This window comes from Halictus rubicundus, chromosome 3 (genome assembly GCF_050948215.1).
Source record: "Halictus rubicundus isolate RS-2024b chromosome 3, iyHalRubi1_principal, whole genome shotgun sequence".
NCBI lineage: Eukaryota > Metazoa > Arthropoda > Insecta > Hymenoptera > Halictidae > Halictus > Halictus rubicundus.
In genome coordinates, this window is record NC_135151.1 from 23,846,917 (window position 1) to 23,868,160 (window position 21,244).

The 21,244-nt window shown below is 42.8% G+C and overlaps 1 protein-coding gene across 1 annotated transcript; it reads right to left on the minus strand.

Annotated features, from left to right (window-relative positions):
• Positions 1–921: 921 nt before the first annotated feature.
• Tsp74f (Tetraspanin 74F) lies at positions 922–17,963 on the minus strand. The gene is made up of 7 exons (XM_076786091.1): positions 17,629–17,963; positions 5,768–5,863; positions 5,182–5,376; positions 4,929–5,099; positions 3,969–4,061; positions 2,311–2,451; positions 922–1,723 (listed from the first exon to the last, which is right to left on the minus strand). Exons 2-7 carry the CDS (start codon positions 5,843–5,845, stop codon positions 1,676–1,678), a joined length of 726 nt encoding a protein of 241 aa, XP_076642206.1. The 5' UTR covers positions 5,846–5,863; positions 17,629–17,963; the 3' UTR covers positions 922–1,675.
• Between the last annotated feature and the right edge of the window lie 3,281 nt (positions 17,964–21,244).

The window sequence follows — 21,244 nt, forward strand, 5'->3', positions numbered from 1 at the left end:
CCATTTCAAACGGAACACGAGACAACGCCGAAGAAAGAATAAGTAATAAGAATGGCACTGCGCGAGCCGCTGTTGCTGTCGACCAACAGCAATGGCCCCGTTAATAAGCGCCATTTCGACGAAGCTCGTGGAAGCTATTCGATCGTTGTTCATAAAATTGCTCCTCTTCGCAATAAATAATTTATACATTTCCATTAACAAAGAGCATTAAAAAAAGGTAATAACTAGACTGCGGATCCTGTAGATTTGTGAGAAAAATGAGTCGACGAAATACAAAATAATTAAACAAGGAGAGTTAAGGGAAGAAATTAATTTCTGTTCGATTTCCATTTCTTGTAATTGATGCACACAACTTTTATTTCGAATAAAAATCCATCTAGACGAGTCAGGAGAACATTTGCAGGTCTATATAAATCTATGACTCTTTAAATTATAAATTATAAATCGTTCGATTCTTCCTACACCTGTCAACATTGGACAAGCAGGATATAGTAAACGCAGACGGGTTGTCCGAATACGGTATTCAATGGGGAATTACCCGGGGAACGCCTCCTGGCTCACCCGCGTTTCCTAAACGAAATTAAAGGCCGCGCTGCGATCGAATACCTGTCAGGGATGAACAAACCTTTATGAGAAACGGAATTTGATAGACCTCCCCGTGACCTTGCCGTGTCGGAAATTCCGGATCGATTGGTGTAAACACGGGGAGACTGAACGATCCCGCGTGAATGGAAAAGTAAAATCCTTTATCTGCCGAATCCGAGAATCATTTTGAGAGTTTGTAGTCCCTGGGGTACGAATAATGGATAGAAAGCGACGATGGACCACGGTCATAAAATTCTGGAGCGTTTCGTAGTCAAAAAACAAAAATCTATGTATTTTCTACGGATTCTTCTGGGATTAAGACAAAGAAATGGATCGTTTGATTAATTGATAAAAAGCATATTTTATACATGTCGACGAGAAACAAAATTTCGTCGTTTTCACCTATGTAGCAATATTATACAGACAAGACAGAACCGATAAGCTACGCTTAAGTTTCTATAGGAATGAAGTAATCTTTGCAAAAAAATACAACCACCATAAGAAGAAACATAAACAGATAATTATTGTAGGACAAGCTGTCGCTAATGACCAGAAGAGCCTCGATGCGACGTAAAACACAAAAATGAAAAAGACTTTCTATTGAAATCTGTTTGTTCAGAGACAATTTACATATATTGGTAAATATCACTACGGTAAACTGGTAAAATTTCCAACGAAATTCTCGAGCATACATATGTATACTGGGTTACTTCGTACACGTTGTATTTATTTCGCGCGGAAGGTACACAAAGTATTAACCACAATAATTATATGTATATAATACATCGTACACTTAAACAAGAACGCTTACCTTATATATCTCTATAAATTACAGAAAGTTAAAAAGAAAGTAAATAAAGGTACACCGAGTAATGCTAAATGTAACAAAACGATGAGAACTGTACATTGAAAGTGTAGATGCGCGTGGAGATGCATTTTGATTTTTATACTTCAGCTAGGTACACTCAATGACGATGATGACGTTGATTATGAATTCGTATGAGTCGCTCGAGGACGGTTGACATCCACTTGGTCTTCATTAGCTTTGCCCCGAAGTACCGAGGTGTCTTTAGACCACATCACCCCCTCGTCATTCTATCATCTTGAAGAGCGCGCACGAGAATATCAGTCCGAAGAACTGCAATCAAATCGTTGCCAATTCAAATATATGTATATTATATTAACCCACTCCGGTTACCTACTCAAAATTGAAGTATCAAATTTTCAATTTTTTAAAATCATAATTCATCTTTATAAATGTTTGTCACGCGAACAAGACACGATTGACACGTGGGCTACACCACGCCAAATAAAAATATTTTTAATGAAATTGATTGTACAAAGTTTTAAATCTTCTTTAAAACGTCTTGCTACGGGTGATCATTTAGGCTAATTGAAATACAGAAAACGATACTTCATTTAATCGAAATGTATGTATGTAGAACAGACTGATATGACCGTAAAGAATTTGTAGTAACATGGAGGATCTGAAAATAGGTCTGTTACGTTTAGACTGCGGATTTCGTGCATTTATGATGAAAATCAGTGAGTCAAATGAAAAATAGAATAAAAACATTTTCATTTGATTACGATTACTCAGGACAGAAGCGAATGACTATGTTGTAGCTTCGGTGTCTTGGAGTTAAAATACAGACAGTTGTTCTTTTGCACGAAGATCCGCAGTCTAGTTATGCTAAACCGCAAACAGAGAAAGTTATTTCCTACCATCAGACACGCGACTGCAATACCGGCGCCACCCATGATCGTCGCGTGCTTTTGCATGTAAATCCGCGTTCCGTTGATGCAACCTTCGAGATAGGCATTCGAGGGATTCACCGTGTCTGGTCCAGCGTTGCAGTTGAACCGCTGCAACAGATCGATGAGAAACCGCATGAGAAACGGTTCGGCTTGGGAAAGTCGATCGAGTCGAGCCGAGCCGAGCAGAGCCGAGCCGAGCCGAGCCGAGCCGAGCCGAGCCGGTGAAAGCGTGAGAGGCGAAACAATGCCGAGGCTGACCGAGAGATTGCGATAGAGCGGAGAGGCTTTTCTGAACGTAATCGATAATAGGTCGTCGATATTTCGAAATTTGCTGCCGAATCAAATTGTTTCGGTCAAATTGCGTCGGAGCAATCATCCTTGAAAGCAAATTCGAATTGGAAATTCGTTATCGTTCGTTGGTACGAATACAGAGACCTGTTGAACCGACCGTGGGTAATTGTGAACCGACAATGTTCCGCGAAACCGAGAGATCCGAATTCCAAGGAAATCATGATTGTAAATCATCCGCAATTACGAGCTTTCCTCGTCTACCATTTTACTACGATTAATTATACATGGTGAACCACTTAATTATTGCACCACCGAAATTTATTCGTCAACTACTTGTTGCGTAAAGAAATGTTTCAAACGAAAGTTATTCCTAATCTCGGGGATTATTAGTTTTTAACCCCATACACCTTCTTGGTAGCTTTTTAATCGACGTTACATATCATTGACGAGCATCGGCTGTCCCGAGTTACAACGTCTTCGTAGAGAACCGAAACGAAGAGCTTTATTCGGAAGCACACTGGCTCAAGGTGGTCAACACAAACTTCTTAATAATGTCAACAGACTTCATAGACGCAAACGAAATGTAAGAAGTTTGCGTTGACAACTTTGAGCTATAGCGCTTTGTTTACGTTCTACGAAGATATTTTCACTCACGACATCCAATATTTGTGAACGATACAAGTCGATTTTACATCGAAAGAATTGATTCTAGGACCGCACGTTGGTCGGACATTTTTGCTCCCCTTTTTTACCCTTAAGTACTTCAAGTCTTGGAGTCTTTTTTCTTTTTCTTCTTTTTTTTTTACAGAGATTAACAGTAACAGAGATTATTTATTTTATACAATAATCTAATTTGCTGTAACCGAAATGTTCAAGTGAAAAAGCATACGAAATTCTGATTAGCGAGTACTATTCCTCAGATTATTCTACAAGTGAAATGCACTTTCATATGCTTTTAGACCACGATACATTCTTATTGTTGTTCCTAAGTGAACATTTGTATGTTGCGTGAGAATTCATTGTACAATAATTTGAAGTCACAGTGTCTACATTACAGTGCACGAAAATAGAAATGTGAGGCAACCATTCGCCTCGCAAATATTAATTACGACGACTTATTAATTACAAGTAGTAGCCGCGACGGAGGCAATTATTCCACGAGAAGGCGGATAATTTATCGTTCTCCCACTATGAAGATTATAATTGATCCAGACGAGGATCCAGACGCGAGCACCGGGTAAATCACTAATTACTGGAATCTCGTATGCACGGATCCGTAGACAACTAACTTTTCCATTCGCGAGAACAAGCTCGTCAAGCAAATTGATCTTTACCTGGCCAGGTTGAATTTCGCGACAGCAACTTTGCGGCACATTCAGACCCAGAGTTCCCCAGTCTCTCCATCCGGTTACGCCGCAGCAGTGAAGCTAAAAATCCAAGGGGAAAATGTCACGCATTAATCACAGGTATCTAACTACTTACACGCAAACTGAAATTGAAATGCTACGTTCGAAAATCTTCGCGACAACACAAACACAGACTTTGATAAACATTCCATTCATTTCTCGTTCCTTGGTCACGTAGAATGATTAACTAAAATTGTTCGGTGTTACATAGTTGCAGTGATATTCTTCGAGCACAGTTTTTTACTATAATTAATACTAATTCTCTTTGGTTACACGTAGATGTCTTGAACACAGTGAAACGTGAAAACAAGATTTCTCGTGGGCCATTTGCAGTGTGTTAACGAGGTGTGCTGTACTAAATAGGCTGTTAGCGATTCAGCACGATCCTTCTCAAACGGTTGGGAAATACATAAATTCTGACGCGTAAATCAGACTTTGAAATTTTCCAACATCGTTATGAATAATTTCAAAATAGATACGAAAGGAATAACATTTGCTGACTGTGAGAAATGGCACCACGAGAAATCGATAATAATATAGTACTTCCATGAAATTTCTTGTTGAAATACTTGGACACTTTAACAGTTTATCTACCGGAAGCGCCTATTAATCGGATTCTCGATCAAAATGGAGCTCGGAAATCTTCTTTTACATTAGAATGCTCCAACGAAATGATTCAATAACATAAGTGGCGGTGACTCGTTAGTTCACAATTGAAATTGCTGTTGAAGGATCGAATAAAAAGTCTTCGTCATCCATGGACCATAGAGATTTAAAAATTATGAAATAATCGCCGATAGGTAACGCGTGTTAAGAACCAGTTCTCTTGGCCAGCAGCGGGCAAGCGAGGATCGCTTTTAAATGATCGGTGTGTTCGAACGTGCTCACCGTAGATTGCGTCGTGTCCCATGCTTCCCTGACAGACTTGCGACTATCGTAAACTCTCATCGAACTCGACATTTCCCTCTGCAGCGTGTTCACCAACTTCTCACGGAACACGTACGCGAGGACCCCGCCAATTAGCATCGTCACGAACAGCAGGAACACGATGATAAAGTACTGAAATCGTTCAGAATTCGGTCATTTAGAATTCTCGTGGGTAACGGCTGCGCTCGGCTACGAGCGAAAGGGAGCTTCATACCGTGAGAAGCATGCACTTGACTTCCCGCGACGCGCCGATGCATCCGAAAAACGAGATAATAGCGACGATGATACCGCCGGCCAGCAGAACGTAGATCGCACCTGTCAACAGATCGTTGCCCACCAGCTCGCCGATCCATGGTACTTTGTCCAGCAAAGCCCATACTGCTAGACCAACTATTGCCACTCCGCCGAGCTGAAACACGTTCCTGTTTCTTGATAAAAGTCCCAGAACCAGTAATTTTTATAAAAGCTTAGCTATCTAGAGTTAAAATCGACTAAAATAATCGAATCTTAACCGCTTTTATATTTCATTTGCTTTTGCTGAACCGTTAAACTGGATCAAATATTTCTCAATGTACGCGCAGCTGTTCTTCAAACGGAAACCTATTAATTTTTCTTGAATCAAAATACGGAAACGGTTATTCTATTACGTAGTGTGTAAACAGTGATCCAACGTTAGTAACTAAAGCGTTCGAATTCATTATCACAATAAGGAAGGTAAAACGGTCTCGTTAAAGATCGACTAAAATTACGAAAGCCTAATACGGCGAAAACGGTTCCAATAAATAGTCAATAATGCTTACAAAGATGACGAAGTTAACGAAGAAAAGGGAGTACTTCATACACCGTCCGCAGCCATCCATCTCCGTTCCGTAGCCCATTTTGCTCTATCTCCGGATCTGTAAACAGCAGACGTCGCTTAAAGACCCAGCATGTTCGTTGCGCGATGAAATTACAAAAAATAACGCAGCGATCTATTGGTCGCAGATAAGAGATTCTATTATACATCCTGGCTCGCAAATGATAACCCCTTTCTCCCGCTTGATGGCACCTTTTTTCACTTTCGTGAATTAGTCATAGGTACGAACGCTTGTATCGCGTGACTTCGCAAACCTACGATTAGGCAAAGGAACGCCTCGGCGCTCGACGCGAACCTTGCAGCATTGTTTTGCAAGTGCAACCGGGACCGTATTGGGATCGACCGGTCTCGCAATCGTCGCGTCGCGTCGCGTCGTGGCGTTGTGATACCCAAACACGATCGGGAACCGATCGCCAAAGTTTGCTTCGCAATTGTTTCCGCGGTGATGTCACATCACACGCAGAAAGACCTCTTCGTAATTCCACGTGCCGCGTAATCGTCCCCAATTTTTTCCTTCCGCCGCGCCGCGCCGCGCCGCGCCGGCCTACATACATAGTGTGTACCTTCCAGCCAATTGGCCGTGATTACGCAACCGTTTGTTCACTTTTCATTTTTCTTTTTGTAATATCGAGCAACTGATGCGGATCGATCAACGACAGGGTAAAGCAGAAATCGAACAATACGGCCTAACGAAGACTTTTTTTAATTAGTCGTAATTTTTCCGTATCGGTAGCAGTATAGCCGAGTTCAACAACCTTCGACTGAACCTTTAACGCGTTCCCTGTCGCGTTATCGCGAAGCACGCTCAAGCAAATTTTCATTTAATTATATTTTCTCATTAAGAGGCAACGCGCAGCAAAATTATTTTTTGGCCGTAACATAAATTCGTTCTCTGTTATCTTCTATAACTTCTTTTCCAATATATTATCATCAGACTGCGGATTTTATGCATTTATGGCGAAAATGAGCAGATCCAAATTAAAATAGTGAAAATATTCCAAGAATCCGAAGATACTGATTCGTTCATTTGAATTTAATAAGATAATTAAAAAAGTGAATCATTATAAAAGGGTCCAATTATCATAAATTAGTTGACTATATTACCGACCCATAACAAAAATAATAGCTCGCTATAAAGAGCAGACTGTAGTATTAAGAATATTTCAAGTTCTCTTTAATATCCGATATACGTACATAGTAATTGTATGTACTTGCAAATCTCGAGATTTGCAAAATCTGATTCTCGAAAGTTTTGTAAAATACAAGGCGTCGATTATACAATCATAAATAGAATTTGAATTCCACTAAACTGCCTACTTCAACGGATGCTGTCGAGATTGTTAATCCTGAGCATAAATCAATTTTATTTTGGCGTCTACCACAACGGTTCGAGATAGTTTCCGTTCGTTAGGTAAGAAAATAGGTATTTGTGAGTCATCGGGCAAAATAAATGGTGCACTGTTTTGCATAAAACTGCCGTCAACGCGGAACTTGGGTGTATCTGAAATTTTTCTGTCCGAACACAAAACTCGATTGACTGATTAATCAACGGACTGTTCATGTTTATAGCTGTTTTCATAAAAACTCTAATAAAATTGTAAACTGTTTTTCAATAGCTTAAAAGATTAAATAAATAACGAACGTAAAACGACGCATCATTCATAGTTCGCGTGATATTTGCATTCGTCTTTTCCTTGTTTCGTTTCTTATTCGAATAGATCTGTTTTTAAGCAAACAGGTTTTTGTCAGAATCTCATGATTGTCAAGTATTTTTTTAATTAATTGCTACTTCGAGAATTCCCGTGTCTCGATGGAGAAAAAAGTTCGGAAAAAGAGAATCGCTAGTCTGATGCATAAAAACATGAACCCTTGCAAAATCAGGATCCTTAACACGTGTCCAACCGGTATTTTTTCTCTGTTCATCTTTTTATTCTTCCTCGCACTTTTTAATAAATTCTGGCTTCATATTTCGTTAACATATTGACTGCCGAACAATCCCACAAAATTAAACTAATCTCACCATTGCAATCAAAGCTGTAAAGTTAAAGTTTGTCATAGCGATTGCAACGATTAATCCTAAACAAATTCGATTTTTTGAGCAACGGTACATATAACGAGACAACTTAATTGTTAAAGATTGACAAAGAATTTTGCTACCGAATCTACGCGTGGATTACTTTATTTCATTTCGAGTTAAAGAAACTGTAATGATGTATGTACGGCAAGACCTATACGACTAATGTGATCACTAGTCATATGATCGTTGGTGATTAGCGGTGAAATGACTAATTTCAGTGACAGTTCTCACGTCCATAACAAAAACAAAAAAAGAAAGAAACAAATACATAAATTCAAGTGTGATCTAGCCGTGCACGTACAAAGTAGTAATGACACTATTTTTACATCATCTTGCTGTGACTCACAGCTTTTGTAATGCTCGACATCGGTGCGCACGCATCTCGTGAACACGATTTACGTTGCTTCACATAACACACAGTTCGTGCAATCTCTAAAGCCATCGCGCCGCGCCGCGCCGCCTCGAATTGTCGCAGACTCTATCGAGCAAGTGATGACCACTCATTTCATAATTCCGACATTATGTTAACGTTGTAGTTGGCTCATTCGCAGATTTGAGCACGTCGAGGGTAGAGTCGTCCAATGTCGCCAGATGAGTGGTGGGAGCACGAATTAAGGGGAAAAAGTTAGCCTCTCTCTGCCAGTACCGGAGCCTGCACGACAGACAAACGGAACGGGTCGGAAACTTGGGAAATAGCGTGGTACATAGACGAGGAAATTAGGCGACACTTGAGTCGCCGGATCAAGACTTGTTCCCCCACTCTAATTTCCCCTTGTACCGCGCTATTCCCCACGCTTTCGTCGCGGGCTTGGTCACGTGACGCGTTTTTCGTCTTTGTCGTGCACGCTCCTGGCAGAGAGAAGATAACTTTTTCCCCTCGATTCGTGGAGCGTGCAATGCTTATCCGTCGAGGAACGGTCGAGATTGAAGGTTTCTTTGATCGAACCAGGTGCAGTGTTTAAAGGGATCATGAGCTCGAGCCACTGAACATGAAAGCCTAATGACACTGTTCCTTGTGTACACGCCCTTCCCGAATATGCTAAACACAAGTACGTTGAATGTAACGATAGATTTATCGTCACTGTTTATTCATTCGTAGAGTTCGTTTTCCTATTTTATTTCAGAATTCCCATCGAACAATTATCCTGTTGAATCGTGTTACACGAACATTTTAAAGAAGAAATTTCACGTAATAATTATCCTACCAATCGTGTAAAGAGAACATTACCCGAAGGAGATCGAAGATAAAAGATCGGCAAGACCATCGTCGCTATTTTCCACGAACCGACTTTTCCAAGAACGAATGCGTGCCGCCGAGCTTCCGAAGGGTACGTGTCTATAAATTTTGAAAAATACAACTGCTAGTTTTCACGGTAATCTACTCGCAAAAACCATCCACTTTGCCGGTCAAAGCGACGAGAAATCGCTGCGAACGATCAGCGACTCGAGGTCAAAGGGGTTCAAACGGACGTGGTTTTAAGGAAACGCAAGAAAGCAGCGTCACGAACGGAGCACGTCCGAAACCGTTGTTCAACTTCGGGCAAGATCGAAACGATTCCACGTCTGTTAATTGCCGTCGTGGTTGGGTTGGTCGCTCGATTGCTCCAGGATCACGGTTTCAAGATCATCGAGGCCTATGAGCCTACGAGTAAGCTCTCGGTATTGCCATGTGAATCACGCGCGCACGTTCCAGCTTAGCTCGCGGATTTACAATGACGTAACAAATCGAGATTGATTCGCTTTTGCATGCCGCGGGGATGATCGAGGCTGCTGGCTCGCTTTCGGAACGTAGGAAACTTTTACGGTGCTGGGTCCGACAGGAGATATTGCACCTGCCCCGGCACGATGAGCAACGACCTTCGCGTAGATGGACGCGTACCAGCGACTTTACTTTCCGAGGCCGGCAAAAGTGGGTCATTTCGGACGCGGTCGGACAATATCTATACGGTTTGGTTTATCGACGGTCAGACGATATTCACGAGCTGGGTACGCTCCGAATTGCATATGCCCGTTCGCAAACTGCTTTTTGTCCGCGTACGTGCTTTCTATGCCCCGCCGCGCCGTGCGCGCTTTCTGTTTTAATATACACTGAATTCTCTATATGTATACGTATACGTATACGTATATGTATATGCATATGTATATGTATATGTATATGTATATGTATATGTATATGTATATGTATATGTATATGTATATGTATATGTATATGTATGTCGCCAAGGCCTAGATGATAAACGTCGCGGAATAATCCCCACTACCGCGGGGTATACTGCCCGTGAGGAGCCGCGAAGCTCGAGAGGCCTCGGACGCCGATGAGTGTAAACATAACACGGCTCGCTGCCGTATGTCTCCTGGCCGTGTTGTTCACATATATGTATGTATCGAGAATTCACTTCGTACTTTTTCTAAAGTTCACGATCATATAAGGGCCGAGTCTCGTAACATGACCACTTCAAATAACCCCTAAGCTGTTTCTTGTACGAAACAAATTTCAAACAAACGTTGCGTGGTTTCCATGGATGAAATCTATTCTTTGTTACGTTGCTTTTTTATCGAGATATAGAAAGTCACCATCGGTTTTTCAAATCGAATGTCTAATATTTTTTCCCGAATTCGTGTACAGCACGAAATTCAACAAGTATCACCGTAGCTCAGCGGTAATCTGCCGAAATTCACTTGTATCAAATTAATTGCATTTTATGTACAAACATGCGTGAGAAATATTTTATAAATTTTCAAACATTTTCGTATCCTTCAAATTTGTCAAGGTATTTGAACGGTTCGAGATGAACCGGAATCGGAACCGGAAACACTGTACATCCTCCGTAGTAAATGTGTTTTCGTACTTTATTGCACCTTTCTGTTTATCCGTTTTTTGTTCCATTACATGTATTCATGTATTTTATATTAAGTTATACTGTATTATATTCGAATAGTAATCCAATCTTGTCATTTTTAGAACGCAACAGCTGCCAGTTGCTTTCGCTCGGTGGGTTCAGCGTTTAGCCTTTAGCCCGATCATATTCAATGTCCACGTACGATCTTGTCCATCGGTGTAGTATCAGGCTAGAAAATCCTAACGCGTGTAATCCCGTTTGCCCGTGGAATATTATAAAATGTTCTAGGCGCACAATAACGTGCGCAGTTCGCGTTCCGGTCACGTAGAAGGTTCCCGAGGTAGAATCATCGATCGTTAGTCGTAGATGGTATCTCCTGCTCATATTTCTACATTTCGAAGACTAGGTAGCTCGTCGTCGCCATAACAGGCCCGAGTTAATCACCGTCAACATTATTCAATTGTCATCGCGTTATCTAATTCGCCTTGTCGTGTAATTTTCTTCAACGCGTTTGACCTAGATGCGGAACTTTGGATGGCGGCTCGGAACCGGCCGCAGCCCGGTTCCGAAAAAATAATTGCGTTACTTTCAGGTAATGGACGACACTCCGTGAATCGCCTCGTTTTCCGTTTCACGATCGCTTCGTCGGGCCGCGCCGTGCCGGTTCTCCCGTCGGTTTTTCCAACGTGAGCGATTTTTATCGGTCCGAGTGAATCACGACGAGCCTTTGTAGCCCGCGTTGTTGCATCCTAATCCGAACACGCGTTATCTTGTTATTCTTTTCACGGTCGACGTGCGATGGGACCCCGACTAGACTGTGGCGCAACAGTTTGCAACAGTTTCCGTTTTGATCGAGTTCAGGTGCGAAACTTTTACATCGATTTGTACTTTTAATCGTGCAGAGTATGTATGTATCCGGTATCTGGCTGCCGGTATAGTCGAGAAACGAACGATTATGCACGGAGAAATAAAACGAAAGCATGAAAGAGAATGTTTCTCTCGCACGCAGGAGCCGGTGCGGTGTTCGCGTGAAGTAGAAACGGTATGTCGTGAACAGACATTTCGAGTGTTCTTCAATGTGTCTGAAATTGATAATCTTCGTGTTTCGTATGAAAATATTTCGATTCAAGCCATAAAAGGGAATTCACAGAAGGCTATACACACATGTACCTTCTTCAGCCTTTGAAAAATGTTTTGAAGGCTGAGAGAAGGCGTCGGCGTATATGACAAAATTAATTTTAGCGAATAAATAGTCAGTTTGTGTTTTACTTAGACATTCCGGGTACTTTCTTTGCAGAATGTATCAATCTAGTTTTTCTTTTTCAGGCCGCACGTGCAAAGGTTCGAGGACACGAACAAAGGTACGGTTGTACTTTGCCTATCCTATTACAACGATGATTAACGTTAACGCGATGGACTCACGACTTAAATGCACGGCGATGTAGTCTAATCGGGAGATCAGTGTAGATAGAGAGACTACGTTTCCGGAGTGAGTTCTTCGCACTTCGATTGAGCAGATCCGACTCGCGCGCTCGCGGCTCCGCGCTGCGGCTATTGTTCAGGAAAGATAATAAAAGCGAATCCTCGTGCACGGAGCGTGATATTACTATTTCGTGTACCGCGCGCGAAGGTCGCATACATTTTTAATTTCCCGTTGCTCATTACCCTTGATTAATTCGTGTTACATCATAATCGACGCGCGCTTATTACATCGCGCCGAGAAGTAACATTCTCACGTGACATTGCGTGTGTACGTTTCTCGTTTATCGATCTCTTTCGTCTCCGCAGAACCCGTTTCCGTATCGATCGTCTGTCGCGAAACTCGGTTTCTGTACAAATATATGTTTTTTCTTCTCGCAGCCGATAACTACGTATTACGTTGTTGCATACGAAATGCCCGATTATTAACAGTAACAATAAACAGACGCAACTTTTTCTTTAAATGAAGTTACTCGATCAAAGTTACCTCATTGTAATCAAGCACTACGAATTCTATTCGTAGGACTACGGAACCTATCGTTAACACAGATTTGCGGGAACTCGTAAAACGCTCGGTCAAACGATGGAAAGTGTAAAATGAAGAGAACGCGTTTATTCCCACCGATTCGAACCCGAACTGAAACTGCGGTGTTCGATTACGAGATTATCCCCGACGGTGAAACCTATGACCGGTAAGGTAATGCATCAACCGTTCGTTCGATAACATCTTGGCGGTTTCATCTCCGCGAGAAAACCAGTGAAAGTGTGGAGGATGAATTCGTGGAGAGTTGGTGTGTGCCGAGCCATCGTTGCGCGTCGGTTTCGAATTTTCGAAGACAACGAGGACCGACGCTCTCAGAATAGCCGATATCGAAGAGGAATTACTCTACCGGAAGCGATTCTATCGTTTGCATGTTACGCGAGTGACCGTACTGTTGCCGGCAAGTATAATACGTAGATATACCGGTTTTGCAACGGGCTACGCCGCGAAGCTCACCCGTTGGCTCGGTCACGCACCCGGCATACTGCCTTAAAGACACATTACACGAGAGAGAGAAAGTGGCTTGCTTCTCCCTTCGCATTAAGTAATCCGCTGGTCGATGTATGTAAAACGTGAAAATAGTGGAGGTGATAGGAACCGGAGACGGGCCGGTGACGTCATCGCGCCACTTCCTTCACCGTCTTCGGCCATCGTAAATGGCATCTTGGCCCTTCTAAACGGCACCCCGACACCGAACGAAGGAGCTTAATTAGAGCAACGCAATTCCTCGTCGAGTCGTAATTGCGAACGGCCGCTTCGACGCGTATCGATCACTTTAGCGACGAGCATCGTCGCTTAGACTCTTATTGCTACGCCGCCAGGCGAGCTAACAACCGCTCTTGCTCCTTTTCCTTGTTACCAGACGTTTGAATCAAGCATTTTATCGCCGGTTTATTTAATCGCGTTGGCAGCTCTTGCCGGGGCTACGCCTTTTGCCACGAACCGCTTTCGTCCAGGCAATTATCCGCGGAACTGCATTGTACTAACAAAAGAAAGGTTCGAGTCTGTGCGTGAAAGCTCCGAGAGCTGACCAAAAGTGTAGCGGATGGGACGGGAACAATGTTGACAAGAATCTGAGATTACTCTCGGAACTCTCGTTTTAATGAAATCCTTAAAGAATATGATGGTTTGCGCGATATTCTAACCAAGCCTCCGCCGGTGGCTGAATCTGGGTCCATTCTGATGCAGAGTTATAAACATTCGATCGAAATGATTATTTTCTAGCCAATTCCAAGCATTTTCCAGAGTAGGTATGTACTAGAAGAAGATTGACGTTAATGTCAACGAAGTAGGGTTAACCCTTCGCACTCGAAACTATTTCAACTCCAAACAAATTTAATAATGTAACAAATATTTTGTATAACGATACAGCAATTTTTAGTGACGCAGTTCTTACAGTCGCAGTTCGAGGGCTAAGGGTTAAATATGTAAAAGAAATTTGATGAAATCGCTAAAAGCGTTCGTCTTGCAAGAGTTTATGGAAATTCAATCCGAAAATGTAGGATATAGCCCCGCTAAGACATTAGTGCCCAATTAAGAAATTTTACGTTCCGAGAAAAATTTGGTACGCTTTTTCAAAAGGTATGTATATAGATCAAATAATAGCGTGACATTCGACCAATACGCATTTGATAACTTCCCCTACTATTATCCTGGTATCTGTATTTTTGAAAATTACATCCACCTTTCAAACACAAATCTAATGTCAGTATATGATTCCGATATCTACTCTACTACTACTACGAATAGAATGTAAGAGGGGACAGAGACAGAAGCAACATGTAACGACTATACATACATGTACATGTACATATATGTACTCTCAGGTTCTTAGTCTTCCTTAAACACAACTTCCACACAGACATATCTTCCACTTGAACCAAACAGTCAGGTTGTACTCAAAATCTACTGAAATGTGTCGTATAATTAACAAACAATCAACGTAATGGTTTCCGAAACGGATTTCCGGAGTTGGTGTCACACATTTGCCGACAGCCACGTATTCTAAAACATCGACTCTTGGGAATGTTAAATGATCGGTGCGAAGAACAGTCAGTTCCGGCTCAGTCAGCTCCTCCTATGTGTCTGTAGAATCGAAACTAGAGCAGATCATGCGAATTCTCGACAACACCTCGCTCGGAAGCGATAAAACGATTTGATTCGATGAGGCGAAGCGACAACACCAAACGGTCAGGATTGAATGTCTTATTTGTGGCCGCCATCGTGTTGCGTAAAAGATTGATTGAAACTACGGCTGCAAGTAACAAGCAGAGTCTGCATGATTCAGAAGACCGTCGAGCGAAAACAGAAACTCGGCTCGGCTTGACATCATCGCGCATACCCGCATCATCGACAAACCACGCCGCGGTGCTCCCGAGAGTTTCACGGTTGCAGTCGTGACTTTCCACGAATCGTTTTCTCCCGAGACGTTGCGCTGCGCTGATGTTCCGTCGTTTGCTGAACGCTCGTTGATTTATGTCGAAAAAGAAAAAAAAACCCCCCGCGGAACCACAGAGAATCGACGCCAGGACGTTGCGTCGGCGAAACTCTGCGTCGAGGTTGCGGCCCGAAGGTTAAGTCAACGATGAGAAAATCGTTAAATTCGCGCTCCGTTGCGTCGTCCCGCAGTTCGACGTATACATACACGTTGTCAGTTGTCAGTGTCTGCGAATTTGTCGTCAGATTTCGTTGGGTCTTGTTTTCGAAAGGTCGGGTCGATACATATATGTACTTACTGCCATTGCGTTTCCAGCGCTGACCGGCGCGGCGCGGCGCGGCGCGGCACGGCGCGACGACCGGATCGGCACTATCGGGTCTAAATTAAACCAACATTTCTTATTTGCACGTTCTGTTAATACCTTGGGCGTCCAACAATCTGCCAAGCCGACAAAATATTTCCTCCAGAGCCGACAAATTTCCTCCAGACAAAAGGAAATCCTACGCTTCTCTGTCGTAGGTATTCGAATGTAACAACGATGACAACCGAAGGGACTAACATTACGCGATACTTTCTGTTGCGACTCAAACCGATTGATATTCCGTACGTGCATTTTTAGAGCACGGATAAATATCGAGCAGATTGAGTAAGGTTGGATCAGAGCAAGGTTAGTTATCTACATTTCGTAATGTATTATACATTATCATTTATAATCGCCTGAATTAGATACTCGAATTAAATGATGTCGATTAACCGGCTATTTTCTAATAGTTGAATTTCTTAATAAACTGACCAACAGCGACAGAAATGTCGTTCATAACCCAGCTAATTGATGTATGGACGAACATGGTGCGACAGCTTTTTCTACAATTATTATTTAACAGAGAATTATCAAACTTCTTTCGGGTAGGTACACTGGAAAGTCTATTAATAAACTTTCGGTAGATAAGGTGCTAAAATTTTGGTGCGGAGTTGCTTCGGAGTCATTCTCGGTACAAGTTGAAGTCTACGTCAATTCCTAAGTTAATTTCAATTCATTTAAACCCGGGTCGAAGATACTTTCTTTCGAATGCAAGGATAAATGGTAGAAATGAAATATAGGTTTCTCTACAGTTTATTTAACCCTTCATTCGCTGGCTTTCAGACGATCGCTTATAATGCAAATCAGTCTAAACATTTGCCGGCGTTTAGTCATCATAGTTCTCGATTTCACAAGTGGTGATTAATCTATCCAAGGACGAATTCTTTAGGATTAAACAGAAACGATATTAGCCTCTACGAAAAAATAACCACCGAGTTGCACTGTTACACCAACACTTGCAGTGTTTGCTGCAGTATTCGTGAAGAGACTTTCAATCGAGACTTTCTCAATAGTGAATCGTGAGTTCAGAAATACCGTATCAGGTTATTTCAGAAAACATGAACTTAAATGACCCGAGATAGAAACTCACTGAAAATTGTCGCTGAGCCGACAGCCAAGGAAGAAGATAAACTGAAAAACGTGGCAAGCAAATGATACAGTGGCCACCACACACCAAAGGTGTGGACCGAGCACTCTATCTCGGATAGAGAAGGACGAAAGGGCAAACAGTAGGAGAAAACGTAGTAAAAAGAAGACAAAAGAACGATCAAGGAAAAAATCGACGGGAGGGTTCCTTTCGGTCGGTCGAAAGTTATACGACGTCCGAGGTCATCGAGTTCCACCCATGCGATCGCTATGTCCGCGTTACGATGCTCGCGCATCTACTATTACGCGCGCGTTTTCTACACGCTTGGCGCGGCACGTAAGTTGTTGCGCGCAACACTCGCAACAATGCTGCCGATGCCGTAACAATATGGATGCTGGAAAATTCCGATCCATCGCGATCTACGGATTTACAGTGCCGAAAAAAACGTTTCGAGTCGCGTCCTTCCTTTCTCTTACGATCCTGCAAGCTTCGCAGGAGAAACGCAAACTTATCGCTCCGGGAAAAAGTGAATACGATTTTCAAAGTCGCAACAACACCCGAGTCGTCGGCAAACGCGATCAAGTCGACTATACTTGCGACATCACCGGTCACGATGGTTCCAAGCTGCTGGGGCCGTCATTCGATCAGCGATCATTTCGATACAGGATAAGGTCAACATCTGCAATCTATTCGACGAAGGACGAAGCGCGTCCATTGTTCGGGGGACAGAAGCTGAGCCAGCGGCGAATTCGCAGTAGCCTGTTGATTCTCGCGGCAGAATCGGTCAATTTCGATCAATCGGGACGCGCAGCCTGTTGGCCCGGGCGTATTCGATCGGATCGGATCGAATCGGATCGGATCGGATCGGATCGGATCGGATCGCTTCGCGAGCTGCGATTGCGAAGCGTTTTGCATCGGAATGCGGCGAAATCGATGCTCCATATTTGCAACGCAACGGCGGGATTCACGGTTTCTGTACTCACTTCTCTCTCCGTATGCTAGGATAGCTCGCCCTTCGGTGGTCACGGCCAGTTTACGGCAGCTCGTTTCGTACACCGACAAAAGCGTGACACCGTTCCGCGAGGCACGCTCGAAACTGTCGGCTGTCGACTGTCGGCTGTCGGGCACGGTGCGCGCCGGTCGCGGAAAATCAAACGCGTTCTCAAGGCGCAAACGGGGGTTTCGCGAAACGTCCACGGAGCGCGACAGCCTGGAAAATCGGTGGCTTTAATTCGGACACGAGGTCGCGGGCTCAAGTGGGTACCTACGGCGCGGCACACGGACTCGCGCGATTTCAGGCCGGGGTCTGAGTGAAACTGAAATGGGTAAAACCAACTGTGCCGGAGCTCATTCTCTCTTTCTCTTTTTGTCCCCGGCCTCGCTCTCGGCTCCCTCCCTCCTTTGACTTGGTGTCACCGATTATATCCCCCCGCCCCCCGCCCCACCCATTCTTCATCCTCATTTTCTCTGTCCATCTTCCTCCGTACTATGGTTACTTTGCTCCCCTCTCGGTCTTCACGCTGCTTCGCTTCCCCTTCGCTGACACTCACTCTCCCTCTCCCCTCTCCTTATTCGAATCTCTTCCCCGCCCGCCCGCCCGCCCGCCTTTACCTGCTTGGTACGAGTCATCGTTTAACAAGCCGCGGACGGTCCCCGCGTGTGCCTGTGTCTACACAGGATCGTGTCCCGGGGCTTCTACGAGCAACCTGTGTAGCCATTGTGCGATCCGACACGCGGAGGGAGAATCCGTCCAAGATCCGACGAGCTACCGAAAGTGGGGTACGGGACAACGTCCGTCGTCTCGGGCCAAACGCGTGAACGCACGTTCCTCGTTTTGGTTCTTGCGTGTTGACACAGATGCGTAAATTTGCCGAACGATCGAAACCGATTAGCTCGACGGACGACGAGCGACGCTCTTATCACTCGCAAACAGGGTGAGGTGCTATTAAGGGTACCGGGTCAGCGGTGGTCTTCTAGAAAAATAGGCTCTAGAATGGATTTTACATGATCGAAACTTTGCTCGATGGTGCAGCATACTTCTAGAACACCTGCGACTGCAAGAAAAGTTGACTGATACAGTTATTCGTGACTGTGACACCAGCCCGGCGCCAGTTTCTATGTACGACCACGTTTTCATGCCATGTTGGCTCTCGCCAAAGCGAAACCCCGTATTTGCCGGGTGCTAATTCTTCAACCGAAGGGAGCTGGTCAAATGGAAAAATCATTTTCTTTCTTCGGAAGGATGCAATGAAATGAATACATTATATTTCATATGGCAAATATGTATTTTCGCGAGATCTATCGAATATTGAAGTCGGCGTGTTTCACTTGGGAAACGTTCCTTATTAAGAAAAGAAAGGAACACTTCAAAGGACGTTATTACCGATACTCGTTGACATTCTTGGTATTGTGTTCGTAAGAAGCGTAATTACAGCTCGCTCTTATCAATTGATATAGATTCTAAAGAGCTAACGAAAACAAAAATTATCCTATTGATAATTTATCCCGAGTTATGGGGATATACCCAAATTTTCTGGGTTGTTACAAAATTTTATATCATAAACATTTAGACACCGGTACCATTATAAACAAACGTGTTACGTTCTATCGTAAGAAGATTTAAAAAAGCTGGTCCTAAATGTCTGAAGGAAACGAAGTAATTTTTGTTAGAGCCGAGTCTGATCGAAGCGACAGATCTATGTATTCGCCATAGCATTTCTTTTGCTTTCAAAGTAAACGGTTTAGAGCAAGATTTTGCTAGAGATTCAACCATCGATTTTCCAGAAAGGTAAAATAAGCCCATAGAGGAACAATTAAACGAACAGTGAGCAAGGTGGTAGGAGTAATTATTCGGTAGCCTTGAGGCACCAATTGATTTTGACCCTGCCATGCCGTAATCGAGGCTGCGCGGCGCGCGTGTACTTGCACGCTTGTGCGTGCGTGGGAAGGGTAAAAGCCTTCACGGGGCATCGTTCTGCGTCGATTCAAAAATTCAACGAAAAAAATGAATCTGAAGAGAAAAAAAGAAAACTTTTCAACATATTTTTCCAGAGAATTATCATATCCTCAATTATGTCAGGCGTGTTAAGTGAAACAAATGCAAGGATTTCCAAAGTACAAGGAGGTCAACAGAACAATCGCTACGGCAAAGCTTGATTTCTCGACTGAAGCTTTATGAAACAAATTGCTTTAATTAGTGTGAGATTTTTATAGATGCTGACGTGACAAGTAACGTGTTAACAATCTATTAGCTTCAACGCGTTCACAGGTCCTTCAAGGTAATTTTAAATACGGGATCAATAAGTCACAAACGATTAAATTAGTTGGAAATATGTAATTAAGCTAAAAAATATACCGAAGCTTTAAAAGTATTGTACGCTGTGCTCTTTTTGAAAAGAATTTTGACTCTTTGTCATTGTTCTTTAAAGAATCCTTGTTTTTTCGTCATTTTTTCCTGTACATACGATTTGCCCAATATTAATGTTTTTCCGTATTTTACATGAAACTAACAAAGTTGCTAATCTAGACGAGCTCGCTGTGCTCTAATATAATTTAGCCGTCTGTTCATATCCCATCCACCCACTTGTGGCAAGAATTATTCAATCATATGTAAGTATGTAGATACATGTACATACACATATATGTATGTACGAAAGCGATTCGATAGAGTTCCACGCCGCCAGTTATTGGATCGTGCATCGACGTTCCACTTATTTGGAATAAGTCGATACTATATTCTATTCATTTCCAATCAATCCGTGTACCTTGTTGTAATTTGACACCATCGGTATCGCAATTTTTTGTAGGACATTCGATAGGGGAGAGACTCGACACGTAGAGGGTAAACAAAAGAGAACCGTACATTACAGTATATGTACATACATACATAGAATGCTTCGTTGTCAGTATATAGTTTTCGATCAATTATAATTCTTTCGATCAGGTTTATTGGTCTGAAATCTTTTTATTCGGAAAAATGTGCGAAAAAATCTCGTTGCTGCGAGATGAAAATCTTTACCTTTATATTTTTATTGTGTATCGATTTTTACGCAATTATTTTACACGATGTTGCACACACGTGTGATCAATATGACACAATTCGAAAAAATATTTGGTAATTATTTGGAGTAGGGAGTCCTCACCGATTTCAATGACCTTGAAACATGTGGTCAAGGACTCCATTCTAAACAACTTCTCCCTATTTCCCTGTTGCCGTCGCGTCGCTCGGCGTTGCGCGTTGGTTCGTTTGAGATATTCGAGCAGCAACGTGTCTCGTCGAAAGTAGATTGTTTCTCTGGAAATATCGTCATCAGTCCTACATATATTTGCTTCACGCTATTCCGACTATACTCCTAGGAAAGTTTAAACACCTAAGCGGCAATGGTACTTTCAGTTGATGAATATCAATGTTGTAAATGGTGGACTCGTTCCAGGAAACGGAAACGCATAAAAGTCGGTCTGTATTATTTATATCCTGTCCGACGCACCTTCGTCATCGTAATCATTTTTTCCTCCCCTTCTCCGCCGTGACTACAAGCTGACCCAGTAAGCAAAGATAATTTTCTCCCACAACCGTAATGCACAATTAAAGTGTACGGG